This window comes from Copadichromis virginalis, linkage group LG6, assembly GCF_057382275.1.
Source record: "Copadichromis virginalis isolate Kocher_CV1m ecotype Utaka linkage group LG6, C_Virginalis_male_GT1.1, whole genome shotgun sequence".
NCBI classification, from domain to species: domain Eukaryota; kingdom Metazoa; phylum Chordata; class Actinopteri; order Cichliformes; family Cichlidae; genus Copadichromis; species Copadichromis virginalis.
In genome coordinates this window covers 14,283,217-14,297,563 of record NC_140623.1, presented here as the reverse complement: position 1 = coordinate 14,297,563, position 14,347 = coordinate 14,283,217, and the positions used below count along the sequence as shown (strand labels likewise).

The 14,347-nt window shown below is 45.4% G+C and overlaps 1 protein-coding gene across 1 annotated transcript in view; it reads right to left on the bottom strand.

Annotated features, from left to right (window-relative positions):
• Positions 1-4,240: 4,240 nt before the first annotated feature.
• grin2ab (glutamate receptor, ionotropic, N-methyl D-aspartate 2A, b) overlaps positions 4,241-14,347 on the bottom strand; it is a 136,447-nt gene continuing 126,340 nt past the window's right edge. Inside the window, exons 14-20 of the mRNA XM_085458809.1 lie at positions 14,133-14,347; positions 13,265-13,425; positions 11,077-11,264; positions 10,061-10,299; positions 7,859-8,042; positions 6,175-6,958; positions 4,241-6,080 (exon numbers count right to left, since the gene is read on the bottom strand). The exon at positions 14,133-14,347 is cut by the window's right edge and continues 15 nt beyond it. Of these exons, the coding sequence (XP_085314935.1) occupies positions 5,084-6,080; positions 6,175-6,958; positions 7,859-8,042; positions 10,061-10,299; positions 11,077-11,264; positions 13,265-13,425; positions 14,133-14,347 (2,768 nt within the window). The 3' untranslated portion in view covers positions 4,241-5,083. The remainder of the gene's footprint in view (positions 6,081-6,174; positions 6,959-7,858; positions 8,043-10,060; positions 10,300-11,076; positions 11,265-13,264; positions 13,426-14,132) is intronic.

Sequence of the window (14,347 nt, the reverse complement as noted above, 5' to 3'; positions counted from 1 at the left end):
TGTATTTTTTTTCATTAGGTCATTAGGTAGGGGTTTGTGTCAGCATGTAAGACTGAATAATGTAACGAGCAGTGTATCAAAATACTTTCTCCAGGGAGTAATTAAGTACTGCCCTTTTTAAAAATGTAACAAATGATGTTTTATATATTGCTTTTACCAAGAAGCCTTTCATACTGAGGGTAAACAGGGAGAAGTTAATCAGAACTAGACTCATAATCAAAGGGAACAGGCTTTAAGGAGTGATGACAGCAAGTTTGAACATTTTGGTGCAGATCATCATCAATGTGTACGGAGAAAGGCAGGAGAGGTACAGCAGTGAGTGTCTACAACCATCTGTAAAATATGGTGGAGGCTCTGTTGTGGTTTGAAGCTACATTTTAGTCAGTGGTGTTTGGGATCTTGTCAAAATGGATAGAATTATGAACACAAATATATTGACAGATTTTGATCCACAAAGCAACAGCATCTGGAAAGCATCTGATTGGCAACAGCTTCATTAAAATCATACCTGAATAGAAAAACAATGGAGCACTGTCAGTCATTGATTGGCCTCTCCAGAGCCCAGACCTCAGCTTTATTAAAGCGGTGTGGGATAATCTTGACAGAGAACAGAACAAAAGGCAGCCAACATTCAAAATAAGAGCTTTGATTGTCCCTGTAAAAGCCTGGAGAACTATTCCTGGAGACTACTGATAGAAATGAGAAGAAAGCTACGAGTTCAGGCTATTTTGCCTTCCATACTGTATTTCCATGTACATTTTCAGATGTTTCCAAATCTATAGGTGTGAATGTGTGAATAATTGTCTGACTGTATGTGTTAGCCCTGCAGCAGGTTGGCAACCTGTCTAAGGTGCACTCCACCTTATCCTATAACAGCTGGGACAGGCTCCAGCCCCTACCCCCCTGTGACCCTGAAGTGGAAAAGAATGGATGGATGGATAGTCATAGAGCTTATTTTTGTGAGGATACAAAAGAACATGGAAAAAGATGACTGGCTTTTTGTTAATGGAGCTTAGGCAAACCCAACTTAGGGGACTGGCCCACAAAAAGAAAATGTCTATAGGACCACTCTCAGCCCCAAAAAACAGGGTTCGAAGAAGTTTCAGAATTTCTTGCAAAGATTGGGAAGGTGAATTCCTCTGTCAGTTACAAGGACTGTGAAAGGTTGTCTCTGGGCCAAAAGCACATAATAAAGAAAATGAAGACATTGAAATAGGATTACAAGACAATAAAGCATCAAAACAAGAAGACACCACCTGATGGTTGGCCATTACATCGCCTCAGAGTTCCTATTAGCCCTGCTAATGCAGACAGTAGAAATGCCAGGAAGGTTCCTGGTTCTCTGGATCTGTTTAGTCTAAAAGTGGCTAATGAATAATTGTGTTTTATTTTTCTTAAACTTCATGTTTAACACTTTAAAGATGAATTCGTTAGTGGCAGACTGAAGAACTGACACAACCCAGACAAGTAGAAAAATGTAACCTTTACTTATTTACAGATTGTACAGAGGTACTGAGTGACAAGGTAGTATTTACAACACAACTAGTAGCTTAGAAACCCCTGAACTTATACACAAGTGAGATACACGGCAGGGAGACCCACAGGACTACACACCAACACACTCTGTCCACCTAGTACAGTGTATGTGTGTTTGTGTGTGAACACCTGGGCCAAACTGAGATCTGTACTGAGCCCCGGGAACACTAAGTGTGCTCCTCGATAGCGGCTATGTGGGAGCCAGCCGGGTGCCTTACCGCTGACATCATGGGGCCAGGAGCCAGGAAGTGTAACCATCCAGGCCTCTGACCAAGACATGGAAGGGTACGTGTTGGTTCGTGTAGTCCAGTAGGTCTAACTCAGGGAGAACTTAGGTGTTGCAGCAAAATATGTACCACCAGAAACACGAGCACGTCATGCAATTTGAAAAATCTGAAAGTAAAACCAAAAGGTTGGTGTAAAAACCTGTGATGGTGGACATACAAAAACGCATACCTCATGCTCGCTTAATCACAACGGTACAGACGCAACATGTGTGTGTGTGTGTGTGTGTGTGCCTAGCTGTATTTGTGTTGTATGAGTAAGAGCCAGGTCAGAAGGTTACGTGTGGGATGAAGGGAAGAGAGTCCAGAAAAGCACACAAGCACACACACACACACACACACACACACACACACACACACACACACACACACACACACACACACACACACACACCACAAACAACCTGTAAATACACACATCCTCTGTCTTATATAAATGACTGCACGGTGTAAAACACACACGCACACAGACACACTCACACTCGCTCACAGGTAAAACAGCACAGACTTGTAGTGGAACTACGTGGGTGGGAGGGGTTTTTTTGTATTAACCACACAGACTGGACGATCATTATTCATTGAGTGTGAATCAGATGACCCAGCTATGTGCAGCTAGTTAACAGGCATAGTTAACTAGTCATTAACCCAGCAGTGACGACTGTACAGTGAGGTCCCAACCAGCAACACACCAGAGGGGAAAAATAAAGAAATAAATGAAAAAAAAACCAAAAAAACAAAAGCAAACAAAATCACGATAATCTAAACCATGCCAGTCTTTTTTTGTTTTTAAGAAGCAGAATTAAAAAGCCACGTTGTTATTGAAATGAATTCAACACTTAATACCATTCAAATCAAACAAATGAAATCAGTTTCTAACATTTAAAACAAAGATTTTCTCTGTACAGAAGTATAATATTGCAACCTGATATTGTGCATATAACTCACACATCAAACCTGTTAAGATTACCAAAAGAGGGGCAGCGTTCACCGTTCAAAGGTGCTGTTTTTTGTTCAAACTCTCTCGCATTCTTTGCAGCCAATATATATATTAGATATATGTGAGCGTTGTTTGCCTGTGTGTGTGTGCGCGCGTATGAGAGAGAGAATAGAGCATAGAAAGAAAGAGAATAGACAGACGCTCAGCTAATGGGATATCAAGTCCTTTTTCCATCAAAATCCTTGTGTTAAAAAATAAATTAATTAATAAATTTAAAAAACAAATTAGTGCCCTTACTCAGTAGATTATGGATTTCTAGAACACTCATACACACATTGCCAGCTTGTTGAGTGTGTCTGTGTGTGCGCGAGTGTTGCCTCTGTAACGAGTCACTTTGCAAACTCTCCGTGTTGCCACGTGACTCTCAGTGCTGAAACACAGCGCCGTGTTCTCGCCAACACAAGAGCCACACAAGTACCAGCTTACTCTGACGCGCGTCCAGGAGCATTCATTAGATGAGTAAATCTGCAACAGCGATACACTCAGCCTCTAAATTCACTACGGAGACATTAAAACCGGCTCCTTTGCTTGACATAGAAAGTTATTAGAAAAAAAGCACTGGGATCCTACGAGAGCCGAACGAGTTCTCACAGCTACTGATGTTAAGTGATTTCCAGCAAAATGTTGAGTTTTTTTTCTTTTTTCTTTTTTAAAAACACCACGACTGAACTTTAATCTTCTCATACTCGGTCTACTCTACAGGAGGAAGCAGGGGGAGTGAAAAAAGAAGAATCGAGGAGGAAACCTGGTTAAGGAGAGGGATGGAGGAAAAGGATCAGTGGGAGGGGGCAGGGCGAGAAGATGGAGCGCGGGTAAAAGTTCAAAAAGAAGAGAAAGATTTCAAGTTTGTGTTGTGTATACTGTATGCATGATGCTGTACCCCATTATCTAACACTGTAAAATGTCCGACCTCACAATGGAACGGTGCCCTAAACCCCAATGCCAAAGAAGAAATTAAGAGAAAAGAAAAAACATCTATTCAGCGAATGACTGAGAATATTCATATTTTTCAGTATAAAAGTGTTTTTGGTCAAACGTCTTGTGTAGGTGGCAGGGTATAAAATCTACAAAGTGCACAAAATGAAGCTATCTTGTAGCCTCGACACACACACCCAACCCTACACTACTATCCTAGACTACTGCGTATGTGTATGTGTGTGTGTCTGCATGTATGGATGTGTGCATATATGACCCTGTATAGGAGTTTAACTGTAACACAGGGCAGTAGGAAGCATGCAGTATGACCTGAAGGCTAGCTAAGAGAGGAAGCAAGGATGCTATACTGTATGTCTCTAGATCGATAAAACACTAGAACACACACCCTCATCCTGAGAGGCTTTTAACTGGTGGCCGCGTTCGGACCACTTTTTGGAATGTTCAATTATCTGACATCAACAGTGACAAACAGTCTGTGGTTCCCCCCCCCCCGTAACAACAGTGTGTGTGTTCGAGTGTTTGTACGTCTGCGGGCGGGCGCCGATACACTTCTCAGACCCGTTTCCTGACCAGCTGCCCGCTGCCCGGTCCGGTCTGTTACATAGATAGTGGTTTCCATTCAAGTCAAGGATTACTCTAAGTGAAGTTTACTACTCTTTAAGCCATGCTGGCAGTGCAGTTTGGAGGCTCAGACAACATACGGGTTGACTGGAAATCATAGTGCAACAGGAGAGTCCTAGAGAGGGGGTGGGTGTGTTTAGGTTAAATATGCGTGTGTGTGTGTAATCTCAGAAAGAAAGGGGTTTCTTGTGTGTCCCCTTTATCTCCAAGAGGCTGGTGAGAGGGCGTGACAGGTCGGCTCGTCTTCCAAACACTTCATCACAAGTTCCCTTACGTCCCACTGCTGGCGTTAAGAAACCGTGTACAGTGTCCCTCGTATTCCACAGGATGTCGATCCGTCTTGTCGGACAAATTGTCAGTTCGTGCCTCGTTGCTCGCGGCTCGAGGCTGGTACACACACTGACACTCATACACACACACACACACACTCTCTTCATCTTGTATTGTGCCTCCAGCTGTCCCTGTGGCCCTCCCATCTCTGACCTATGGAGGGTGTGGTAAAGAAAACAATGATTTATTTACTCGCTGTTAACCTTTTTAGTCCCGAGCTTCCCGCTTTTCACCCGTGTGTGCGTGTCTGTCTGTGTGTGTGTTTCTTGTGCATGTGCTTAGAATCAGAGCTGCCTCGTCCGGTCACACACACCTCTTTCTTTGCATGCGTGCGTGTTAGTGTGTTTCAGTGAGATTTTTAGTGTGCTGCGTGTGACTCTCAGACGTCAGACTCGATGCTGGGCATGCGGCGGTAGAGCCGGGGTCGGTTGCCGCCCGCGCTCGAGGCTCGCGGCGCTGTCACATAGCTCATTGGCTGCGAGGCAGCAGGTGGGACCATGTAGGCCACAACGGGAGGCTCCTGCGGAGGGTAGAACACCTGTTGGTCGACCTGGCCGCCATGCTGGTTGAAGTGATGGTTGCCATGGTTACCCAGAGTAAGTGACACAGGCATTCGCTGCTTATAGAGCTCATGGGCGGAATTTCTCAGTGGCATTCGTGTTGTAGCCTGGGAGGCGGGATCGCGTTGTGCCGTGCCCGGCGCCGACTGTAGGAAGGGGTTGTGGGATGGGCGGTCGGGGAAGAGGCTCTTCGAGCGCCGCGGCAGAGGCATCGGGGTGTCCAAACTGTGGTGGTGGGAGGGTGAGGGAGAGGGGGGGCTGCGGCTGCTCAGCGGACGATCAGAGCGCATTGTGAGAACATTAGCATAGGCCCCCTCATCCAGGGTCAGCTCCCTCTCCCTATCTCTGTCAGGCAGACTCAGCCCCCGCATGTGGGCCTGCGACTGCCGCTCGGGAATGCCGTCCGGAAGCACATTCTCGTAAGAGTGCTGGCGACTCAGCTGGAGGTGCTGGGCCGAGGAGGAGGTGGGGAGAGGGGACGGGGAGGAAGGGGTGGGCTCAAAGTGGCTGACAAGCCCGTCCCCCTCACCCACCAGGCCCAGCTCGCTCTGGGGAAGGTAGTGCGTGAACATGTCCGCGCTGTGTGGGTGAGGGTGTGTGTGGGAGTAGTGCGAGTGCAGGTGGTCTTCACTGATGTCATACAAATTCCCCAGGTGGGCGCAGGCATCGCAGCGAGCTTGTGGCGAGCGAACAGTGTAGAGGCCAGAGTAACCGCTCAGCTTGGTGAGGCAGGAGCGACAGTGGCCGGGCCTGACACTTTGCGTCCCTGGACCTGCGCTTGGGGCTTCGAATGAACCTCCGACCTTCTCTTTCACACTAGAGGGAGAGAAGACGCAGCTGATTATACACAAAGAGACAAAACAAGCACCTTAAACGGGGCTTTATGTGCGATTAATGCTAAATAAAATACCTGCTGTGAGTGTAGGTGCTGTATTTCTTATCCTTCAGAGAGTGCAGGTCGGCCTCAGCGCTGTGACTGTGGTGTAGGAGGCTGGCGCTCAGCTGCAAAATGGGTGCGTCTGACTGGTGGGAGAGTGTGTGCGGGTATGTGCTGTCAGGTGGAAACAGGTCAGGGGGGTAAGGGTGCTCATCACTTCCCCCCTGGCTGTCTCGCTGGTATGGGGGAACGGACTGGAGACTGGCCTGGTCTGAATCAATGGAGTAGATCTTGGATGCTCCACCTCCACCGCCTGCTCCTCCACCGCCCCCACCCCTCTTCCTCAGTTGATTGACTGGCTTAAATCCGCCCCTTGCTGCCATGGAGTCAGAATCTTTGTGTGACGGTGGCCGACTGGAGCACTCCGAGAGGTCCGAGTGCTGTGGGTCCTCGGGTAGGTAGCGCTGGCTCTTCATTTGTGGCGGTCCGGGCCCAGATGCAGGGGCGGGGCTGTGGCCTGGAGATACGACGCTCGGCTGAGTCTTCAGGGTCTCGACACTTTTCTTCCACAAGGCTCGGGGCTTTGATGCAGTGAGGCCCGCCCCGGTGAGGCGGGTTTGGCCGTTGTCATCTGTGATTGACAGCTGGGGCTTGTTGGGGCTGGTCTGGTGGGGTGGAGCTTTTTGTTGCCCAGGAAATGGCGCAGCATTATTGAGGAGGTTTTTGTGCCTCCCGGACAATGACAGGAAGCCCTGTGGACCTGCAGCGTTGCTATAGAGACCAGGACCCTTCTGAGGCAGAGTATGGAGGGAGTTACCTAGGAGACAAGGAGAGATGCACCTTAGACAGAAGATACAAAATATGGATGATTGGTTGGATGCTCAGCCAGGTCAGCTGATACATCATCTACTGCCTCGACATGCAATGTGTGACATCTAATGTATTTCTAATCACGAGGAAGGCGTGGACATGACAGTCAGCAAGGTGAAAGTAGTCACCTTTACTCACGCATACAGACAATGTAAAGAAAAGGCAGATGCTATGTGAACGATCTTATTACAGGTGACACGGCTTCCTGATTTGCGCTGGCACAATATATTAGTTTTGAGCTCAGAGCTCAGAAAATACAGTTAGTAGAACCCCTCTATGGTTTAGAAATGCCCTTGTTCTTCCAATTAAAGCTTTTATTTAATATAACATGAACCTGATCAGAAGATCTGCAAATGATGATTAATGATTCATGACATCATCATAAATTATGATTCATTTTTAACTGAATAACTGTGTAGGAAAACAGAGGCCCGTTGCCAGCAACAGTGTGTGAATTGCTTATTGCGTTGCCTAATGCAAGTTTATTAAGTTAGACAGCAAACTGATCGTGTTAGCCCGGCTGAAAACTGTTGATTTAAGAAGCAATAAATTGGATCAGTCATCGGTTCGTCTCCAAATGCCCCCCAAACAAGAACACTTTCTTCTGAAACTTGTCTACACCAGGCCATATAACAGTCGGTTTCACTCTTCAAAACCAGCACATAAACGCTTGGATGATTCTTTCAGTTGACGACCTTTAAGGCACCTCAACCGCTCATTGTTATTTATCATCAATGATTCCAACAACCACTAACAACATCTAACCAATGCCATTTAAAATGATAAAATAGACTTGTCTTTAAGAAGTAAGGACATTTCCAAGTGACCCTCTGAGTGTACTGAGTACCTTTCCCTGACATCATGTCTATGATGCTGGGCTGCACAACGACTGTGTTGCGTTTGGGAGAAGGCAAAGCGATGGACTTGGCAGACTTGAGCAGGTGCAGCATGTTGGCTTGAGGACTGAAGCCCAGCTCTGGTGCCTTCTTCTTCATATCTATATGAACGCCGTGGATACAGCTCCATATACCCTGAGAGGAGACGAGGAGAGGAAATTAATGGAAGAAAAGGAAAGGAAATGAGAGCCGGAGAGGAGGGAGATAGGAGAGATAATAGAGAGTTAGTGTAATTCACAACCCAGTGACTTCACAAAAAAAGTTCAGACAATCCCCGAGACTAATTTCCTTGTGAGGTAAATTAGCAGAGACCTCTGCATCCTCTCTCCAGTGCGTTTACTGCAAACCTTAACCTCATTTTGTTTTTGTAATGTGGCTAGAAGAGATAATCACCACTTTTTTAGATGAACTGCTTTCTGAGGCGCCTAGAAAATTAAATTTAGGTGATGATGTCACTGGAGGGGGCCTTTGAGTGCAAGGAGATGTTCTTCCTAGAGCCACTTAACCTCCAGCATCGCTGCTCTAACAGCATGTGCACGCCAAGAAACACACACAGTCACGCAGACACACACACACACACAGGACTCTTTTTGTAAAACACTTAATGTGTGAAATGCTGCTCGTCTGGAATAAAAGCCCTGCCTAACACAGAGACATGACATATGAATAATGAAATAGTGGTCTGTCTGTGTGTGCCCATTTTGCTTTTTGGGTGTGTATTTGTGTGTGCGTGTGCATATATCAATGTGTACCCCTGTTTGGTCAAGCCTGTCCCTCATCTCACTCCACCTGCGAATGTGTTGCCATTTTTAGAAGAGAGCCAGCGACGCACCGAACGTCAGAATATTCGATATCGGATGCCATCAGCCTATCAGCAAACAGGATGACATTTAGCAGTGGTGAAACTGGGAGAATATCTTTGTTCTTTCACTATATTTTTTAACTTTCACGTGTGAGAGAGAAGGGCGTTGTGTGTATGTAAATGAACTCGCGTCCTCTTAGTTGTCTGATTCCTCTATCCTGTCGCCCGTGCGCGCAGCAGTAAATTCATCTCTGCCTCAGCTGGGCTCCATTATCACACTGCCCTTCCTTCCTTTTTAATCACACACACGTGCAAAAAATTATTGTATCCTAACAGTAACAACTGTTTGTGTTTGAGACAGTTTCAGACAGCTGAATCACAGCAACACACACAGGCCCGTAGATTTATGTGAGTTTCTGATTCATCTGTTAGAAAAGTCCTTTCTGCACATCCCTGTGTGTATTTTCGATGCCCCGGAATAAGCATAAAGATTAGGCAAATTACAGAATGGATTAAAATTTGGATGCTTTGTTTTAGAGGAAATTTTTCACAACAAGACAGCAGCAAACTAATCATTTCTTAAAATTTACTGTGCTGTTTGAATTATTGCTGTTAGGCACCACAAATGCTCTCCACCGGCCCTCACAGCCGCAATAATGTGCTGAGTTGTTTTTCCCTGTTATTTCTCTGCTTCGGCCTGAAGTAATCTACAAATATAGTTATGTTTGTTTCTCTTGCAGATTCTCTGTATGTTTAGCCCGCTTTTTCTCTTTATCGGATTTTCTTTGAGAGAACTCTGTTAGCCGGCTGTGCTGTTAAACATGAATAACATTATGAGACACTCACAGCCCTCATCCCATTATTGATATAGGAAAATCCAGTGCTTTCTTGCAGTCTGAATGAGCGTTGTACATCAGTTGTTATACCCTATAGGGCCCTGTTTTATCACTAAGTGCCATTCACTGCTATGAATTCTAACAGCAGCTATCTATTCCTCAGTCACACTAGAGTAAAAGAGGACGGAGACATCCTTGTGACTTGGAAAACTGACGATTGCATTGCATTGAATATTTTCACATTTGGCAGCCAACTGCACATAGTTGAGGTGACCAACTCGTCAAAGTCTGTTTGAACTGACTGTGAGTGGTTGCAGACTCGGCCCCTGTCTGTGAAACAATCAAAGGCAACAAGACTGCAAGTCCATGCTTCAAAAATGCTGGCAATGCTCCAGTGTGACTGAAGCATTAAAGTCCTGCGTGAGATTTTGAAAACTAGGAACCAAAACTTCCTGCTGTGAAAATGTGGGTTCCTGTGCACGCTTCCAGGTGTGTGATGATTTCCTCTTTCTTACCCTGCTGATAGTGAAGAGAATGCCCGGCCTTCCAGAGCAGACACCAGTGAAGCAGTATCTCAGTCTCCAGTAGAAAAGGTGCTCCGAGATGAAGGTGAGGATGGAGAGGCCCATGGCCGTGGCCAGCATGTAGAAGACCCCTGCCATGTTGTCCACATCCAGCTGACTGGACATTACCTCATTCTTCTCATTGTGGCAGATCCCAGTCAGCCACTGAGCTTCCAGCTCCTCCATCTCACCTGTTGCAAAGATGAATGTGAAGGGTTAACACTGGAGGGGAAAAAAGAACAACGTGAGGAATGAAGGCAAAGGAATTCGAGACGTAAGGAGAAAAAGTGAACGAGGTGATGGGTGGCAGAGGGCAAGAAAGGGATGTGGTGGGAAAAGAGGCATATGAGGCGAGATGGGGAGAAGGGAGGAGGGGCGAGAGGTGAAGTGGTAAATAGATCGTAATGGAAAGGAGACAGGAGGCGGAATGGAAAAAAGAGGTTGTAGGAGGAGGGCGAAGAATTGATAGTGATGGAGTGATAAGGAAAGCTGGGAGGAATTATTATCAAACTGAGTGTGTCTGAGAACGCGTGTGCTTGAGCACGAGGGTGTTTGCCCTGAATAAAATGGCCGTGTGTGAAGCAAAGCGCTTTAGTGGTTTCAGCAGTTTGATTTCTGTCCGACTGATTCTCTTTCTTCCATTCGCACCATCTCACAGCTTATTATACAGAACAATCTGGAGGAGTAAACATAACAGGACACGGTGGGCACACACACGCACACACACACACACACACACACGCATGCGCGCACACAAACCCGGAGAGTAATGATGATGAAATGGTGTGTTAAGACTAGCCCTTGATAGCTTTCTGACAGAGGGAGGGAGGAGGGAGGCTGAGTGTTGGAGGGAGAGGGGTAAAGGAGGAGAAAGCTGAGCAATGGCACAACTGAGCAAAGTCCTCCAACAACTTAGAGACTTTCAATTTCAGTACAGTGTGTGACTGAGATGGCTCTCCACGGCTTACCGTCTCCTATGATGCTCAGTATGGCCAGGTCAACCAGGCGTTTCCAGTAGGATCCTTTCTGCAGGGCAATGCCATAACCTGTAGTGGCAAAGATATAACCGCTGCCGATGGTCACCAGCTTACACCCATCATCTCTCCCCGCCATGTAGTTCAACACCGCCGCATCGTAGATGAAAGCATCCAGCTTCCTGTAAGTAGTATACAATATACTTATTAAGCACTAACAGATTGAAGCCAGAATATAAAACAACAATCAGGACCTGGAGCTCGGTTTGGGTGAAGTCCCATTACGTGATCATTGTGTCCAAGTTAGATGAAAGTCTCACCAATAACGTTGGAAGAGTAATGCTTTTTGTGAATTGTGGGCAGATGATGGATGTCTCACAGTGGCAGACACCTCACTGTTCCTTTGGCCAGATGAGCTAAAAAAAGAGTTTACTAATACTTGTACAAACTTTTACTTCACTGACAGTCAAACTGGCTCAGTTTTTTACTGTGAACTAAATTATTAATAATAATATTTAATGTTATTAATTAAAATTGCAAGATTTTGAACGTGAGCCATTTTCACCTTCTGAAAGTGTTTGAGATCCACTGATTTAATAGAAAGCTAAAGCCAGTTAGCTTTACATATTACAGAATGTGTAGTCTTTAGGCTTCCTTTTTTAAACTAATATTGTGCTAATTATTCAGCTTTTGATATCATTTGGTGTAGTGTTCATGACATTTGGTGGAGTCAGGACAGCTGTTTTTGCTCTAAGCTAACTGGCAGCTAGCTTAAACTCTTACATTTAGAAATCAAAGTGGCATCACTCTTGTTAAACAGTCAGAAAGAAAACGAATAGGGGTACTTCCAAAATGCTCAGTTGTACAATAGCTGTAACAATTGGTTAGTAGTAACTGAAGTTAGTATTTTTATAGTTTTTGTATGAACTTTTGCCTTTTTCTCATAAAACCAAGAAAAACGTACCTCTCCAGGGATTAACCCCCCCCTTCAGTGAAAAACAAATACAAGAAGGAAAGATAATTTTGTGTAACTGATATTTTTCACATAAACAGGCTTGTACCCTTCAGTTTTTAGATCTTGTTTTTGCACTGACACTATGGGCTGCTAGCTAAGAGGCCACAGTTTGTGTCTGATACTAGCCCAGATGTGAGCCTGATACATCTGAACTCAGCAAAGGAAAAAAAAAACGACAGAATAGAGCCTGATGAATGATTGACCAAATACAAGGCAACAAGGACCCTCTATCATCATCCCATATAACAGAAGAAGCCTGCACTTAACTTCATTTTGGTTTTATATAATAGAATGAGTATACCTTGGGGCTAGACATGTGCATAAATATAAGTTATACTTTGGATGTAAATGCGCATATACTGTATGAAATGAATACATGGGCGATCTGTTGTTGCTGAGAGTTGCTGCTCCACAGACAATTTTAAACAAATATTCACTTGTGTAACTGTGCACAGCACTGGAAAACAATATAAATTAATTAAAGGATAGAGAGCGTCCTGAATGTGCGTCACAGACCATTTCATGACTGGACTGAAATTTTAACTCAGACTCCCAAGTGTTTATATTTTTCTCTGTCAAAACAACATTTTTTTTTGCCTAATAAGTTAGCAAAATACTGATGATGCTGCTGAACGTCTTCATTATACAGTTTTGATGCTGTATAAACAAAGCCTAGTGTATTAAAAAACAAACCTTATTTCTTTCATATGCAGTATCAATAAAGTAATTATTATGGAACAAGAAAACCAAAGAAATGAAAATTATTTCTGAAGAAAGATCAAAGCCTGCAAAACTAATGAACAAATAAGAGCACTGTAGCCATCCTTCTATTTAGTGTGTGTTTAGATGGAAGAATAAAGGTAGCGAACTCCAGAACAAATTACACTCTCCCTGTTTTGGCAGCTCGTTCTTTCCAGCAGCAACAAGACTCTATAATGAGCACTTGCAGACAATGTCAGTGACAGAAACACTCAGCACAGTTACTGCAGCATTTTAGCATAAGCTACTGTTTAGCCCCATGGGGTCGAGTTCCTGCATGATGCAATGACTCTTTTTGTGTTTGTTTTCACATGTTCTTAAGCATATGTGGTGTTTGCCAACAGAATGACCGCCTCAGGTATAAAGAATCTTTCCTTGATGTGAGTTGGCTTGACAAGTTAACAGTACCCGGTCTTGAGGCTGACTAGTGCATCCACGACGCCGGTCTGATGGTATTTGGTCATGTACTGATGCATATCTGGGTAGTTCTTCCTGATGTTGCGCTCGGTGCTCCCGTTTGGAACCGTCCCGAACCGAAATGGAGGGGAATAAGAGTACGGGCTCTGGAACTGCAGTGAGGAAAAATAAGTACAGCGAAATAGTGACATATTGTTCAAAGGGGGAAAAGACAGCGTGAGACAGGAGCACAAAGAGGGAAAGAGAAACTTTAAAACAGAAAGGCTCAGAGATGAAGAGCAGTGGTGAGAGACAGCAGGAAGACAAAGTAGGAGTGAAGAAATGGGGGGGGGGGGGGGGGGGGGGGGTCGAAAGTAGGAGTCGGAGCTAAAGTGTGAAAACGAAGGAGAGGGAGAGGAGAGAGGAGGAAGAGTGGAGAGTGACAAGAAGAGACAGAGGAGGAAGGAGGTGGGAGGGACAGTGGAGTGGACTCATCAGTCATCATCATTGTGTGTCCAGTCTAGCGTAAGACTGGCTGGGGTTCTGCTGACACTGCCAGCCCCTGGAAACTACACACACACACTCATACACATCCAAACACAAACACACACGGCTTTGATCTATGCAGCTTGTGTGTGTGTGTGTATGTGTGTGTGTGTGTGTGTGTGCCTGTAGGTCTGCTGTGCTGGCAGTGTTAGTGTGGTGACAGCTACGGCCAGAGGGTTTGGGCTGTTGAAGCCCAAGGGCGCTCCCTAGAGAGTCCTGTCTGGCTGCAGGGCTGGCATCCATTACAAGAGCAACCCTGACTGTGAATGTGTGTGTGTGTGTGTGTGTGCGCGCGTGTGTGTTTACATGTCCATTTGTGTGTGTTTAACCCCACCTTCTTGTCAGAGAGTCCAGTGACTTGGTCCACAAACTCTTCTTGGATCATGAAAGCAGCCAGGTTGGCAGTATACGAGGCCAGGAAGATGACAGCAAAGAAGGCCCACACCGAGACAATGAACTTACTGGTGGTGCCCCTCGGGTTCTGCACAGGCACAGAGTTGTTGAACACCAGACCCCACAGCAGCCATATGGCCTTACCAATGGTGAATG